This window comes from Malania oleifera, chromosome 1 (genome assembly GCF_029873635.1).
Source record: "Malania oleifera isolate guangnan ecotype guangnan chromosome 1, ASM2987363v1, whole genome shotgun sequence".
Taxonomy (NCBI): domain Eukaryota; kingdom Viridiplantae; phylum Streptophyta; class Magnoliopsida; order Santalales; family Ximeniaceae; genus Malania; species Malania oleifera.
Genome location: NC_080417.1, coordinates 137,432,625 through 137,448,457, shown reverse-complemented (window position 1 = coordinate 137,448,457; position 15,833 = coordinate 137,432,625). Strand labels below are relative to the sequence as shown.

Genomic DNA, 15,833 nt, shown 5'->3' with positions numbered 1-15,833 from the left:
TAAACCTTTATGAATGAGTATGAATATACCAATTTGAATGCTTTGTGAATTTTCAAAAATTCTTTCAGCAATTTAATTTAACCAACCAAGATAACCAAGACAAGATTCACAATATAGAATAATTCCTGCAATGCTTCCAATATTCAGCAATTTAGTAAGTCAGTGTTGAGTTTAAGTATGTAGTTGATAAATGCCCTTTATTAATTAACTTGATTTCTCAATATGAAGCACAACAAAAATTTCCAACCACTCTTCCAAAACTCAGGATTTAAACAAACTTTCAATTAATTAATGAGTCTTGGGTGTTAATCAATCAACGTACTCCCTTACGGTTTCCGCAATAAGTATTGATCAACCAACGTACTCCCTTTCGGTTTTAGCAATTCCAAAGTCAAATTAATTTTCAGCTTATTTAATATCCAATCCCCGTAGTTTATATGAGCAGAAAATTAAATATCCAACCACGCAGTTTATATGAGCAGAAAATTAAATGAGAGTAGGGAAGAGAGTGACACCGCGAGTTTTATGAGGTTCGGCTATTCCTGCCTACGTCCTCGCCTTAGATAACACACCCAAGGATTCACTATTCCACTCCTTTACGGGTAGGAGCAACCTTTTACAATCCCTCCTTCAATAGGATAGAGTTCTCCTCTCCAAGTGATACCCCACGCTCGGTCTAACAACAATTCAAAAACCTGAACCGTCTGCAAAAACAAGAACAAATTCGGTGTACAAAGACACTCTCTACAAGAGCTGATTAGTACAACAATAAAGCAAAACTATATACTTCAATTCAAAATAACAATAGAGAGAATTTGAAGCTTTAGAAGTATATCACCGTGAGCTTCTTTCTTGATGGAAAGAATTCAGTATATGCTCAAAGATTTGTGAGAATTTCATAGCAAAACTCAGTAGAGAACTTCAACAAGTATGTGAGCAAGAGAGCTTTGAAAATATTGTAAGCAAGAAAGTTTTGATTGCTGTGTATTGCTTGGTATATTCAAAAATTTTGTCTTAGGAGGCATTTATAGATGTAAAAAGGTTAATTTCGTGTTCCCCAAGTGACTTGGAGTGTTTCCCAAGTTTTCATAACAAATATTTTTCAAAAACTCAATTTTGGAAACTTCTCGTTATCTTTAAAATTTGAATTTCGAAGAGTCAGTCGATTGGATCACGAAGGGTCAGTCGCCTGGATCATTAAAAACACTAAAAATTCAAAGGCAATAAGGTGTCAGTCGACTGGGTTGTCAAGAGTCAGTCGCCTGGGTCCTCTCGGGTTTTCCCAAATTCATTCTGTCTACATATTAGTTGCCTGGGCCATCACAGTCAGGCGTCTGGATAGACAAAATTGCTGTTTATTCTTTTTGTTTCCAAAATCTTTTTGCTCTTTTATATTCCCCAAAGTAATTTAAGACTTCTGAAAAATATTTTCCAGGGTTTTTCAAAATATGGTCTCTAAGTCAATGATTTTTCTAATAAGCTTCAAATCCAACCATATCATCATTTGAATGAAGTACTTACATAGAGACTCTCTTAAGACTTAAACAAATTCTAAGCTTGGAGTCTTCATGCTTGTCATTTGCTAAGTCCATCTTGCCTTTAAGCTTCAATTCTCTAAGCTTTCATCAAGTCATCTTTGGAATTCATGCTTTAAAGTCCTTTAAGCTTTCATTTCCTTTTCATGTAGTCTTGCAATGAGCTTCATGATTACTTGAACTTGAGTTTAAAAACCTGATTCCTAAAGTATCATCACTCTCACCAAAACATGTTAAATTACCTTTGATTTGTTATCATCAAAATAAGATTAGTAAACCAAGTTAGGCCAACAATCACTTTACTTAAAAGCTTAAGTTGTTAGGTTGTGGATCAACAGTGTATATCAAGCTGTAACACTCTCCTGCACGTGCAGCTCAACAGCAAGTGGAAAGATAAATAATGATAAATAACAACCATTACAGGGAATACTATAATTCTTTAAATACCACACAATAAACACAGGAAACAAGACTAGAACATGGGACCTCCTGGTAACCAGCTTTGATACCACGTTAGATTACTACTTTACCTAAAAGTTTAAGCATTTAGGTTGAGGGCCGACAATGTCTATGAAGCTTTAACAAGATCAATGTTTTTATGCAATTTACAGGCTAACGGGGAGAGGAACTGTTGAATTTACCATCGCAAAAAGAGATGGTTCAACATTTTCTCCTGAAGCTGGTGGCGAAAGCAGAAACACTGCCACAATTAAGGTATGCAGATTGTACATTGTTCAGAAGAAATCATGTCTTCTAGGCATCACTAGTGATTGTGTGAATGCTAGGGGAGCTCATCTTGCATGAACCTAACCATTGACCTCTTTTATTGCTTTGTTATTTTTAGGTGTACTGAATTTAGAGTTGACCATTGGAGCTTCATTGAATGTATAGGCTAGTCTTGGGTTAAATTGATTGGCTTTTGCAGTATTGGGCTGCTAGGGGCCCATGACAATTTCATTTTTGGTTTCCAAATGTTTTGTTTCTTGATTTCTGGATAAAAGAAACGTGTTTGTGTATGGTGCATATTTTGAATTTTTTTTGAAAATAAAAAGCAGGAAATTTTTTGCTAATCACTAATGTTCAGTATAAAATATTATTAGAAATTTACTACCTCAACACATAGGGTATGAAGATTGTCCATCATACATAATTAGGAAGTGCCTACCTTCTCAAACTTTCTTTGAGAAGTGCTTTTCTATTAACCATTTTAATTAAATGCTTAGTATTATTATTATGATTATTATTATTATTATTATTCTTGCTCCTTAAGATCCTATGGAGGATTGAACCTACAATCCTTGTGCTATAGCAAAACCCGTTTAAGCTAAAAAGGAGATCATAAACAGCAATCTAAAATTGCAACTTAGCAAGCAGCAAATGTAGCAAATCTTGGTTTGCAGATTTTGCTAAAATGGATGAAAGCATCTAAGGCTTAAAGTGATTGACATCTTCCAACCAAAAAAGAAAAAAAAAAAACTCAGCAAAAGAATGTTTGTTAGTAATGTTATTATCCTCTTCTAAGCACCCTAATTTTCAAGCTTTCTCTTGCTTAGATATCACCCACAAATAAGATCAAGGTTTAGTCTTGATTCTCCCTGTTATATTTTAAATTGCACAGAACAAGTTCCCCAGATCCACAGAATTATGGATTCTCCTGTTTTTAAAAAACAAAATTTTAAAAGAAAATTTAAAATTTATCAAAGATTTAAAGCAGTAGCAAAGAAGCAAAATTGCAAAATAGAAGCAATAATTCAAAAGTTCAACAATCTACGTCTTGATTTTCAACATGCAGTTGTAAAAAACACGGCATCCAGGACATGGTGGAAAATAAAAATTAATCCCATGCATACACACAGTGAAAGCAACATAGATTAAGGTGTTAATGCTAGAGATTAATCATGTCTTAGATCAATAGGGTTTGTGTGAACATAGATAATGGAAAAACTAAAGTTTATTCTTCAAAAGGTATCTCTCATTTTATACCACAGATGTCCTTTTATATAAACCCAATAAAACTTGACCACTAAATGAAGACCCTTCTAGAATATTCCTAACACATGGTGTTCTACAAGGATGCTATTTTGACTATCAAAAACTCATAAAAATGCCTAAAAATCAACAATAAAATACATACAAATAATGGCTAGGAAAATTATAATACAATCAATATGAGTAAAAAATGCAAGGTAAGGTTGTGTACTATAGACCCATCATGGTCTGCCCTTTCCTTGGACCCCACATACGTTGGAGCTTCGTCCACCGGGCTGCCCGTATTATATATATTATTAATCAATATGAGTCAAAATATGTGTTTAATTTATTGCATCATACATCAGACCCTCCACTTGTAGAAACTCATCCTCCAATTCATGAAACCTTCCGCTCCAACAGAAAAAATATTTAGAGTATATGACAATTCTTGATTTTCTTTCCATTTTTTTTTTCAATATATGCACATTCCACATGCCAATAAATAATTGTTCAATTCATTACCTAGGTCTTTGAAATTCTCTATAGTTTTCAAATTAGCTTAACGACTTGACCTCAATTGAATCCTCCATTATTTTCTTAGTAGTAACCTGTTTTGAATTTCAAAATTTTCTTCAATGACCTGTACAATAACCTCTTTAGGGGAATCTTCATTATAATAATTTCCCATATTCAAGGTCTCAGATTGTGGACAAGCATGGTCATGTTAAAGAACTTCAACATTTTGCACATTTTAATATTTCTTGGAAATTCATCTGCATCCATGGTCATCAAATATTCAAATTTATATTTTCATTTGGTGATTGGATATTTTGTGATGATTGAATATATGGTTGTTCAAGATAATTTCTTTCCCCAAAATCAATTGGGTAGAAATAGTGCTTTGTAAAATACAAGATTACAATTTACACCACAATCATAAGGGAAAAAAAATTCCATAGACCATAGTCAACATATTTTTCATTTGAAACCATGATTTATGTGTACTTTTGCTTTGACAAACCATGTGAAATCGTATTCATTCCTACCAATAAGTTGCATGGCAACTAAGTTTATTTTAAACAAATCTCACTTTCTGTTCTTCATGTATATTTATGTAATAAAAGAAATCTTCCAGATCAAGTGACCAATTAGAAAATATTTTTTTACACAATAAATTTACCATATATCAAAGTTCTTACATCCCTTAACACTCACGCAAGGATGACGTGTGAGGTTTCTTAGGTTCTGATCATTTAGTCGTGAGTTTGGCTATAATAGCTTATAGATCTTGCATCATCTACTCATTCTATTGCACATGCGTCTTAAGCTTGACTTTTATGAGAGCTTTGTTGCCCACAAAATTGCTATCTTCTTTGTTGTTTATCATTAATCAAGGTAACACCGGAGTGGTTATTTTAATTCCCTAGATTAAGTCTAGGGTTTTTGTGAACCTAGATAATAGAAAAACTGAAGTTTATTATTAAAATAATATATCTTGATTTACACCACATTGCCACAAATGCCTGTTTATAGACCCAATGAAACTTCATGGGTAGTAAAAACCCTTCTAGAATATTCCAACTTATATGGTTTCCTACCATGAATTTATTTGACAATCAAAATCTCAAAAATAACTAAAAATGATCAAATAAAATCCCAACAACTAATTGCGACAAAAATTATAATAAAATCAATGAGAATCAAATATGAGTTTGCTTTATTTATATATTGCATCCTGTATCAAATTCCTTTGATTTATCCACTTCAATTACAAAATTTGAAAGCATGTGCCAACTTTGGTTTTGGTGGAGTTGTCTTGATTCTCATTCTTCTAGTTGCACAAGCATTCATTTCCAAATGGAGCACGTGTCAATTAAGAGGTCTCTCACACATGGACACACTTAAGCACAGAGAGCAAGCAACCTGAAATGGCCTTCAAACCCTAGCCATAATCAGGGACCTAATATATTCGCTGTACTTTTGTTTCCTCCCTTCCTTTATGTATCTCTTTAAATCTCCATTTTCTTATTAATTGAACTTTGCCCCATTTTATGTAGGTTTCTTATACTATATTAATGAGGATAATGACATTAATCTCCGATGTCTCAATTAGAATGTAGAACACCATCTATTTCTTGCAAAAGAACTTGAGACATCGACCATTTGTGATTGACACTTAGCGACACATCATCCAATCCATAATAAATTAAATTGAAAGAACATCCCATGTGATATATTCTTTTATCATTTTAACAACTGATGTTCTTGAAGAAATTATTAGGGTAACCTTACTATCAAATCCTTAACTTAGATATGCCCCCCCAACTCCCAGGAAAAAATATGAAACTGTAAATGAAATAAGGAACTTATTTTGAATACTCATTTTACCTTGGTCAAGGATTTTCTTGAGTTAGTTATGCAGGTGGACATTTTTTTTTTTTTGAGATTGATTGATCCTATGTTGTGTTTTCACCTACCTCTACATTTAAACTACTAAGCTGAGTCAACTCATGTTTAAGTTTCTTGGTGATAGTATAAAGCATAAACACATTGTCTCATCAAGCTTAGGGACTCAAATACAAGGCATTTGTGAAGTCTCATTGGAGGATGGCCTCCATATATTTGGATTGCTCCACTTGGATGTATTGGTCCATGCCCAAGCAGAAGATGATATTGTTTGGTGGTAGCCCACTTAGTTGGAACTTGGATGCCCTTGCAATGGAATTTGAATTAATGGCATAGTTGTCATTTGCTTTAGAAGATGAGAAGTCGCCTTTGGAGAAGTAAAGTCAATTCTTTTGGAAGCAAAGCTTGCTAGCAGCTGTAGTTTGTGCATTTCTTGGGATAGCCAAGAAGAGAGAGAGTGAGAGGAAATTGGATAGTGATTTTTGGTTTGATTAAGGTGAAATGTTGTTTTGACTCATCCTTCTTCATTTTGGATGGTCTGTTTTGTGATTTGGAGCTATCTCTTCATTTTTCATCTTATTTGGTTCCACCTTGTTGGTGATGATTTATATTGTTTTGGGTGTTGGGTGCTGAGAATTTGTTGTTCTTGATGATTATGGTTGATGTATGCCTCTAATTTTGGTTAGGGAAGATTCATTGTGATCCTACTAGTTTGACATGGTGGATGATTGGAAGTGAACTTTGGTCTTGTGAGTTTTCCATGAAGGTTTTTTCACATAAATCTGTTACCTTATTTATGTGCTTGATCGCCTAGATATTTGGTTATGTTATTGATTATTCTACTCAATTGTTGATTTGAACAAGGGGAAGGGTTGGGCAATTTTTTGACGCCATCATCTCCTCCTTCCTTTCACGACAGTGCTGATATATTCTTAACTTGGTCAAGATCATTGTGATTTTTCTCTTACAAGCACTAGAGACTATCCAGATAATTTCCCAATTGACAATCCTTTGGCGGGGATTATTTAAGAATTAAGTGTTTGGAAGTATAAGTGATGCAGGGACAGCATCAAGGATTTGCAGCCATGGGAGAGATAATAAGAAATTGAAGAGAGGAAGGAAGGGAAGAAAGGGGATGGGAGATACAAGGGGGAAAAGAATAAAGTGTTTCGAAGTATAAGTGATGCAGGGGTAGCATCAAGGATTTGCAGCCATGGGATAGATAATAAGAAGTTGAAGAGAGGAAGGAAGGGAAGAGAGGAGAGAAGAGACACAAGGGGGAAAAGTCACGTTCACTTCAAATTCAAATTCAACAACTGGTCTACAACAGGGCTTTCACACTATTTATAAGAAGCTTCTTCACATGAAATTACACATACTACATTACATTAGAAAAATATCCCTAGAATACACAAATATTGCAAACAAGCCCCCAAATGTACATGATCTTGTAATGATTAAACTAAACACATAATAAAATACAAACTAAACCCAACAATCTCGATCTAGTTCTTCTTAGGCATTATCCAACAGGGATCTTCCCAAGGTCTTGCCTCTTGTCCTACATCAAATCTCCCCTAATTAGAAAAAATTCAACCTCGAATTTTGAAATGTTGGAGGATCAGAAGCAAGAAGCAAACTTGGATTCTTCGAAATCTAGTGCTTGAGTGATAGAAGAAACCATGATCCTTTGGCAGCATCATACTTGAATTGAGAGTTGGCGTCAATAATACATCAGGAATGACAAACTAAATAATAGGAATGTTTGAAAGACTTTGGATGTCTTCAAGCACATGCATTTCCTTGCTTGTAGTGTTTACAAGATGAGTAAATGTGGCTGGTTCTTTGGGTTGGTTGATTGGTAGAGCAGGATTCAAAATGATTTTCTTCCCATTATAGAGGAAGACAATGTGTTCTCATGTCCTTTTGAGTCACACCCAAATCATCCAACCAATGAGGACATGGCCAGTACTCACTAGTATGATACCACACCAAACATTATCAAAATAGTCATCCATTTGGATGGATTAACTTTGCCATATTCTTTGCCATGAATAAATTGCAATAGGACATGACCATAAGCCACCCACACCTTGATTGGCCATTCCTTTTGACTTTTGAAGTGAAAAGAGCATAGGTAGACTTGAGTGCTCTCACTAACCCCTCTCCTCCTCCAAGTGAGCTCATTGGGTGTGCCTATAAGGGGCAAGCACACCTCCATGCACACACACACCCTCTTGGCTAAGGAAATGCTGCAAAACTCTTGAGGACGGTCTCCAAGCTAAAGAAATTCTACCAATTTTTTGAGAGCTGAAAGTATAGCAGAAATTCTGCAAAATTTGTTTTAATTAGCATTATGCTCCCTGTCTTTTGTGGAGGTGAGCACCATCTTCGGTAAAACATATCAGAGGAATTAAGTTGGTCTTTGTTTTATAAGCTCTGAATTTCTAATTCGACATTTTTATTGGAGTACTGCAGGAATTTCTCATCCATTTCTTTTTCTTTTATTATTTTTGATTTAGGTGCCTTTAAATACATAAAAAAATTTATAAAATGGAAAAAATGTTGAAAAAAATACAAAAAGGTAAAAATATCAGAAAATACAAAAAAAAAAAACATAAAAAAATTAGAAAATTTTCAAAATTGTAAAAAGGCCCCGTGTTTTCAAAAATTACAAAAATGGTCCTAGAGTTGAAAATTACCCAAAAAATCATATAAAATTCTTTAAAAATTTTTATCGAACCTAAATTACACAAATTTTCTCACCCCTCGTCATTTTGGGTCGGAGTGTTAGACCCCTAGTCCACACCTTGCGATAGTAGTAATAGCAAAAGGTGGAGAAAACACACACACACACACACACACACACACACACACACAGAGCAATCTGCCAAACCCCTCACATGATTGGGTGGATAGGATTGAATTTCAACATACAACAAAAAATTCAAAACATAGAGACAGAAGACCTGCTAAACACCAAACTTGTTAATATCTAAGTTTAAATATAAGAGACTATGAAAATGAAGAAAAATCTTGTTAACTCAAACAAGAGCTAAACAGAGAGAAGAGAGAGAAGTAGCTCATTAAACAAAGACAAAATTTGTTTGGGAAAAAAGAAAAATAGAAGGAAAAGAAGAAGCCTAGAGAGGTAGATTGCTTTAAAGGAATAGATAAATTGATTTGGGTTTCTGATTTCCCGATTGGAAGAGAGGCTTAAGAGGAGAACAGTAGGGAATGAAAAGAAAGGACAAAAAAAAAAGGGTGTAAGAATTGGAAGAGAGGCTTAAGAGGAGTACAGTAGGGAATGAAAAGAAAGGACAAAAAAAAATGTGTAGGAAAACAGACACGCACACACACACACACACACGTGCACACACACACACACACACACACATACAGATAGAAGTGAAAAAATGGAAGGTTCCAAGTTTCAAACATGGACCTCAAATGTGATAGGAAGTGAGCACATACTCCACTTTTGCATTATTTTTTGCCTAAATTTTGAAAGTGTTTGCTCTTTGTTTCCTCTTTGCTAGAAAGGAAAATGAATTACCAAACATATTTTTGTTGTCAATTCTAAAATTTTTGAAAAGAAAAACAAAAAATATGAAACAAAAATGTTACCATACAACCCCCCCCCCTTTTTTTTTGGGGGGTGAGGGGGGGGGGGGGGGGTGTAATGACTAGTATATACTTGTTTGAAGGACTTAAAATAAACTACTAGTCACCACCTCAAGTATTGTTTCTTGCCTAAAAATGGATTAGGTGGTAAATTCAGAGCCTTGTCAAAAATTAGTTAGAGCAGGAGGAAGATCTCAAACATTAATCACATAAGAGCATCACTAAAGAGCTGAAAATGTGATTGCGTTGCAAAACTGATTTTGGAAATAAAAAGCTACAAATAGAAAAATGTTTCCTATGTCTTTTTCTCACTTTGGTTCCATTTTCGTAGCATTATGAAACTATCGTGGAATTAAACTTATGAGACATACGATGAAACTATGGGAAAGGGTACTTGAACAAAGATTAAGGTTAGAAAAAAATGTCTCATAAAATCAATTTGGTTTTATGCCTAAGAGATCTACTACAGAAGTTATATATCTTTTAAGAAGATTAATGGAAAAGTTTAGGAAAAAGAAGAGGAACTTGCATATGGTATTTATTGACCTAGAGAAAGCATATGATAGGATACCTAAGGAAGTCCTATGGTAGGTTTTAGAAAAAAAAAGGGTGTATTTAGTAGGTATATTGATGTCATTAAGTATATGTACGATGGAGTAATGACTAGTGTAAGGACTATAGATAGAGAAACTAGAGAATTTCCAATCGCCATAGGTGTATATCAAGGATCTACTTTGAGCCCTTATCTTTTTGCGTTAGTGATGGACCAACTAACTAAGAGTATTCAAAATGAGGTTCCATGGTGTACGTTGTTTGTAGATGATATTGAATTAATTGATAAAACTAGGGGCGGAGTAGAGGCTGAGTTAGAATTATGAAGAGAAGCTTTAGAATCTAGAGGCTTTAGGATAAGTAGAAATAAGATAGAATATATGAAATGTAATTTCAGTAATGGTAAGAGCAATTAAACTTGATGATGAAGAAATAAATAACACTTGTAGATTTCAATACCTGGGATTTATTATGCAAGCTGAAAGAGAAATTGGAGATGATGTAATGCATAGAGTTAAAGCACGTTGAGTAAAATGAAGAAGTGCTTTAAGTATGCTTTGTGATCATAAAATACCCTTAAAATTAGAAGGGAATTTTTATAGGACAGCTATAAGACCAGCTATACTATATGGATCAGAATATTGGGCTACGAAAAAACAAAATATCCAAAAAGTAAAAGTTGTCGAGACGAGAATGCTTAGATGGATGAATGGTATAACACTGAAAGATAAATTAAGGAATGAACATGTTCGTGGTAAGTTAGGTATAGCTCGTATAGAAGATAAGATAAGGAAATGATGACTTAGATGGTATGGACACTTGCAACGTAAGGTACATAGTGCGACAGTGAGGAAGAGTGAGTTAGTTACCATGGGGGTAGTAGAAGGGATAGGGGTAGACCTAAAATAATTTGGAAGGAGATAGTAAAGATTTAATAGCCTTGAATCTGTCAAAAGAAATGGTCCATGATCGCATAAATTGGCGGAAAAAGATTCATATAGCCAACCCCACCTAGTGGGACTTAAGGCTTGGTTTTGTTATTTGTTGTTGTTTGGTTTGGGACATAATTTATTTGTATATTGATTTGGGGCATAATGTAGCCATTCCGGTTAAATACTTAATTTATGTCGTATATCTACTTGGAAATTGTTCAATGACTTATTATTTTGAACTGAGTGACAGGGATTTTTTTCTTCCCTATTTCTATTCACTCATTTTTTGCTTTTACCCTTTTGAGTTACTCTTGATTATGTATAAAGTTCATCTCTTTGTTTAAATCTTTGGGTTATGACCCAAAGACATTTTTTTTTTTTTTGCCTTTTGCTTTGGGTTTTCTTATTTATTGTTTGTTAGGTTTAGAGTTGGCATTTTTTATTTTTTATTTTTGCATTATTTTTTCTTTCCTAGCTTTGTGGATAACTTAGCATATATTTGCTGTTCTCATTACTTTGATGTTAACTAGTTATTATTCCACTAATTCAGGTTGTTCTAGATGGATATTCAGCTCCGTTAACAGCCGGAAATTTCGTAAAACTGGTAAGGTATTTAAACCTCACTCCTTACGAAAATCTGAAGCAGGTTTTGTAATTACTGCTTAATATTGGTCCCTCAGGGTTTGTGAGTTGGGCAGGAGTGAAATATTTCAAATGGGATGTCTTTGTTTGAGTCCTCTGCACAGCATCTGTGGGATTACTCGATGAATCTTTGTGTATTATTTCCTCAATTTGGTTGTATCAATGTGTGGTCCTTTCGCTCCCCCTCCCCTCTTACCCTTGGCAAAAATGAACTTGACCCATGCATTATGGGTGGGGTCATGCATTCAGGGTTTCTCCTAATGCTTCATAGTTCATACTGATGGAAATGACTGGTGATAGTGGTCATACCAAAGAAAATTGGGACACGCTAACATCCTTCTCATTAGTAAGCTCATTAAAATATGTGGAAAGTTGAAGAAGCCAATGGAGCAGATAAACAAATTGATAAGCAAACTCTGTTAAGAAATCTAAAACCCAAGCAAGTTGAGGCACTCTTAACAATGATTTTGTTATTTCGATTCTATCATGTTGGAGGAGGAAGCGGATATGTTGTGCTAGCTGGGCAGAAATGATGAAGTTGAGAAATATGTTTGGTGTGTTATGTGATTACTGATTGTTGATCACTGTAATCAAACTGCCCATATTTATAGTGATTAGGTTCCATGGTTGTCTGTGCTTGGTCATGACTTTTTCGAGTAACATTTATGTGGATAACATATGGTTTGAATTCTATTCTATCTGAGGATCAGAAGAAGAAAAAATTGCTGAGTACTAAACCAAAAAAAAAGACATTTCTATAAAATGACCTATAGGAAGATGTTGAAATTGACCAAGCGAGGAGGGGCTTAAGTAGAGGTGAACAAAGTAGAGCATGCCAAAAGAAGATAATATTGGTAAGGATGTTCAGTCTTGGACAAAAAAGTTCAAATATTGTGAAAGAGGTGAATTGGTTTAAGAAAAGTGGAAATGCCAACGGAAAAGGTGGCTTGGGCATTAAGAAAGAACATGATATGCCCCATTAGATGACATGGTCCTATTCCTACTGCCAAAGCCCAAACATTTGTGAGAAGCCTAGCAATAGTTGTTTCTATTAATTGGATTAAATAATTCAATCTAAAATATGAAATCCAAAAATTATTCTTTCGTGGCTATAGATTGTTGAACCTAGTAATTGGGATTCTCCTAAACAAATGTGTTTTTTTTTTCCCGAAAATCCCAATTTTATGATAGCCTTCACTTATGGCGGAGGAAAACCATGGTTACAAATATGGCACAAGGGATTTGCAAATAACTAACAAAACCAGCCTAGGCACCAAAACCAAAACAAGCCTATCAAAACCCCTGTCATTAACCAATTAAAACAAACTAAACATGCCCAAATGAATTTAAAACAAACAAACAAAAACAAAAACAAGTTACTTGCAAACTGAAGACAAATACCTACAAAACAAAAACCCGAGGAAAACATAGGAGAGGCAAAAATGACAATTAAAGACGAAGGCTTGGAATACTCATCTTATCCATACGAATTAGATCTCTCATTTTATTCGGCATCTCATCACCTACCAAATATCTTCTCGTGTTGCCTCCCTCACCTTGACGAGTCAAGTAATCTGCCACCTGATTACCTTATCTAAATTGGTGCTTTATAGAGAATTGAAAGTCTTGTAGCTCCTCCTCTTAGCAATTCTCAAAAGTCCCATAAGTACCAGGAAAAGGAAATTCCAGATGCGATCCATCCCACCACCAATTCTAAGTCACTTTCAATACAAATATTCTGATATCCCAACTCTTTACAGAGCCGAACATCACTAGTAAGAGCTTGCAATTTCGCTTCATTATTAGTACCTGACTCAAATTTTTCAAAGAAAATGGCCTTAATATTACCTGATGAGTCGCAGATGATACCACCACAAGAACCTAGATTTCCTATACAAGAGCCATCTATATTTAGTTTCAACCATCCTACAGGAGGTTTTTTCCAGATTACTTTTCGAGGAGTTCTAACCTTCGGAGTTATCGTTTTCACTTGGAACTCTTCCAATAAATTCTTATCAGTAGTAGGCAGGGAACCCTTCACGCCTTCTGCAATTTTTGCAAGCCAAAACCTCACCGATAGGCGATAACCACACTGCATTCCCCGACTCATACTTATCTTCCATGCGGGCTTCACAACTTCTGAGCCATAGTCTCCAAGAAATTATAGTAGGTAACAAACCGATGATCGTACCTTTTTGGGTTGACTTTTTGGCACATCTGAACCATCTACTAATTTTCAGCCTCCAAGGTTCATCATCTGAACCAAATGATGTTGTCAGTTAAGTTAGTGCTTGTTAAATCTTGTGAACTTTCTTAACTAGTTAATTTATGGTCAGTGATATAGATATTTTTGCAAATTAGGGTCAAGACTGGGATTTTGCTAGCTAAATCTTGTGAACTTTCTTAACTTTCAGGTGATTGATGGTGCATACAATGGGGCAAAGCTTAATTGTACCAACCAAGCTGTTATCTCTGATACTGGGTTTGATAAAAGTAGTGGTTATAGTGTTCCCCTCGAAATAAAGCCATCAGGGCAATTTGAGCCACTGTACAGAACAACCTTGAGTGTGCAGGTATGATCATGATCCGTTCCAATTAAAGTTCTAGGAGTGGCCCAACAAGCCTTTTCTTTAGATGAATAATCTCTCTCTCTCTCTCTTGGAAGGATGGGGAGTTGCCAGTGCTTCCACTATCTGTTTATGGAGCAGTTGCTATGGCACACAGTGAAGTCTCTGAGGAGTACTCATCACCATATCAATTTTTCTTCTATTTGTATGATAAAAGAAATGTAAGTCTGACAACAAAAATGCTAGTATGAAAACAAATACAGTTGTTTTAATTGATAATATTTGTGGCTGTCAGCTAATTTTTAGTGGATGTTTGAATTCACTTATTAGTTCTCCGTTATATTTTCTATCTTAAGCTGACACTAACCTTTCTTTTAAAAGCAATTTCAACTCAAGAATTGATGTGTTATTATGACCCCTATTGCAGGCAGGCTTAGGAGGACTATCATTTGATGAAGGTCAATTTTCTGTTTTTGGGTATGTCTCTTCAACTTCTAGCTATAACCTCTTTTGTATGTTCTGACTTGCTTCACATTTTGCAGAAGTAGTTGCATATATGTTAGTATTCCAGTAGTTGCATTCATTCATTTTCTTTCTATTGCCATTCCAACATACAGATACACTACTGTCGGGAGAGATATTCTTCCACAAATTAAAACGGGAGATGTGATTCAATCTGCCAAGCTTGTGGAAGGTCAAGATCGCCTTTTATTGCCATCTGAGAATTGATCTGCTCTTGTTCCCCTTCAGTCCCTTACACCCCTCTTTCAAAAATTGTTGCTTTCTTGGCAGCGTCAGCCTGATTTTCCTGGAGCAGGCTGTGTTTCAAGCCTCTTGTTCGTCTGTTAATAATGTAACTCTGGTTGCATTTGAAATTAATGTGTCTGAAATGAGACTTTACGCTGACCAAGAATTGGAAATTTTCCTCACTGTATGATGTATTTTACAGCCATTGACAATGAATTTCTCTTGCAGCTTGAGAAATGATTGTTAGTATTCTTGGAAGTATACTTCTTTTTCTTTTTAAACAAAACCAAATATCAGGAAATATTGGTCCTGAGATCAACTCTCCCCTGGAGGGATAGCCTCTAGGGATTTTCTCAAATTTACCCGATGCAGATGGATGGCTCACCCGACACAGATGGATGGCACAAGGGAAAATCTAACTATGGACGATAAGAGTATTGCCACCAATAAAATAAATAGAAAGCATAAAATTCGTCAGCATGCTTATTTCATGTAGTATTTGTCAAGTTGTGTGGATTCATTGTGGGGTAAGATCATTTTCTACTTTTGTCATTTTTCTTGTTCTCTTTATTTTTGGCTGGAAGGGGGTGGGGGGACGGTGTTAGTCACTGGGAGGCTCACAAAGCTAGGATTGTAAATGAGCCAATTCGTTTGTAAACATCTAGGTAGCGGTTTGTTCAAACTCATTCATGTACATAAATTAGTGATTTTCAAATTAGGTGTTGAAGCTCATTTATTAAATGAGCTAATCTTGGACAAGGTTGAGTTTCGTTGGTTTTGGTTTGTGAGCAAGTCATTATGATTCATTTAAAAACTCATTAATTGACTTGTTTATAAGTTCAGTTGTTTGGGAGTTA

At 35.0% G+C, this 15,833-nt stretch overlaps 1 protein-coding gene across 3 annotated transcripts in view; it reads left to right on the top strand.

Annotated features, from left to right (window-relative positions):
* The window catches only part of LOC131155094 (peptidyl-prolyl cis-trans isomerase CYP37, chloroplastic), a 37,614-nt gene extending 22,401 nt beyond the window's left edge, over positions 1-15,213 (top strand). For all 3 annotated transcript variants that reach the window (XM_058108019.1, XM_058108033.1, XM_058108025.1), the window contains exons 7-12: positions 2,147-2,249; positions 11,571-11,624; positions 14,077-14,235; positions 14,328-14,450; positions 14,657-14,706; positions 14,847-15,213. In XM_058108019.1, the coding sequence (XP_057964002.1) occupies positions 2,147-2,249; positions 11,571-11,624; positions 14,077-14,235; positions 14,328-14,450; positions 14,657-14,706; positions 14,847-14,958 (601 nt within the window). In that variant the 3' untranslated portion in view covers positions 14,959-15,213. The remainder of the gene's footprint in view (positions 1-2,146; positions 2,250-11,570; positions 11,625-14,076; positions 14,236-14,327; positions 14,451-14,656; positions 14,707-14,846) is intronic.
* Positions 15,214-15,833: the final 620 nt, after the last annotated feature.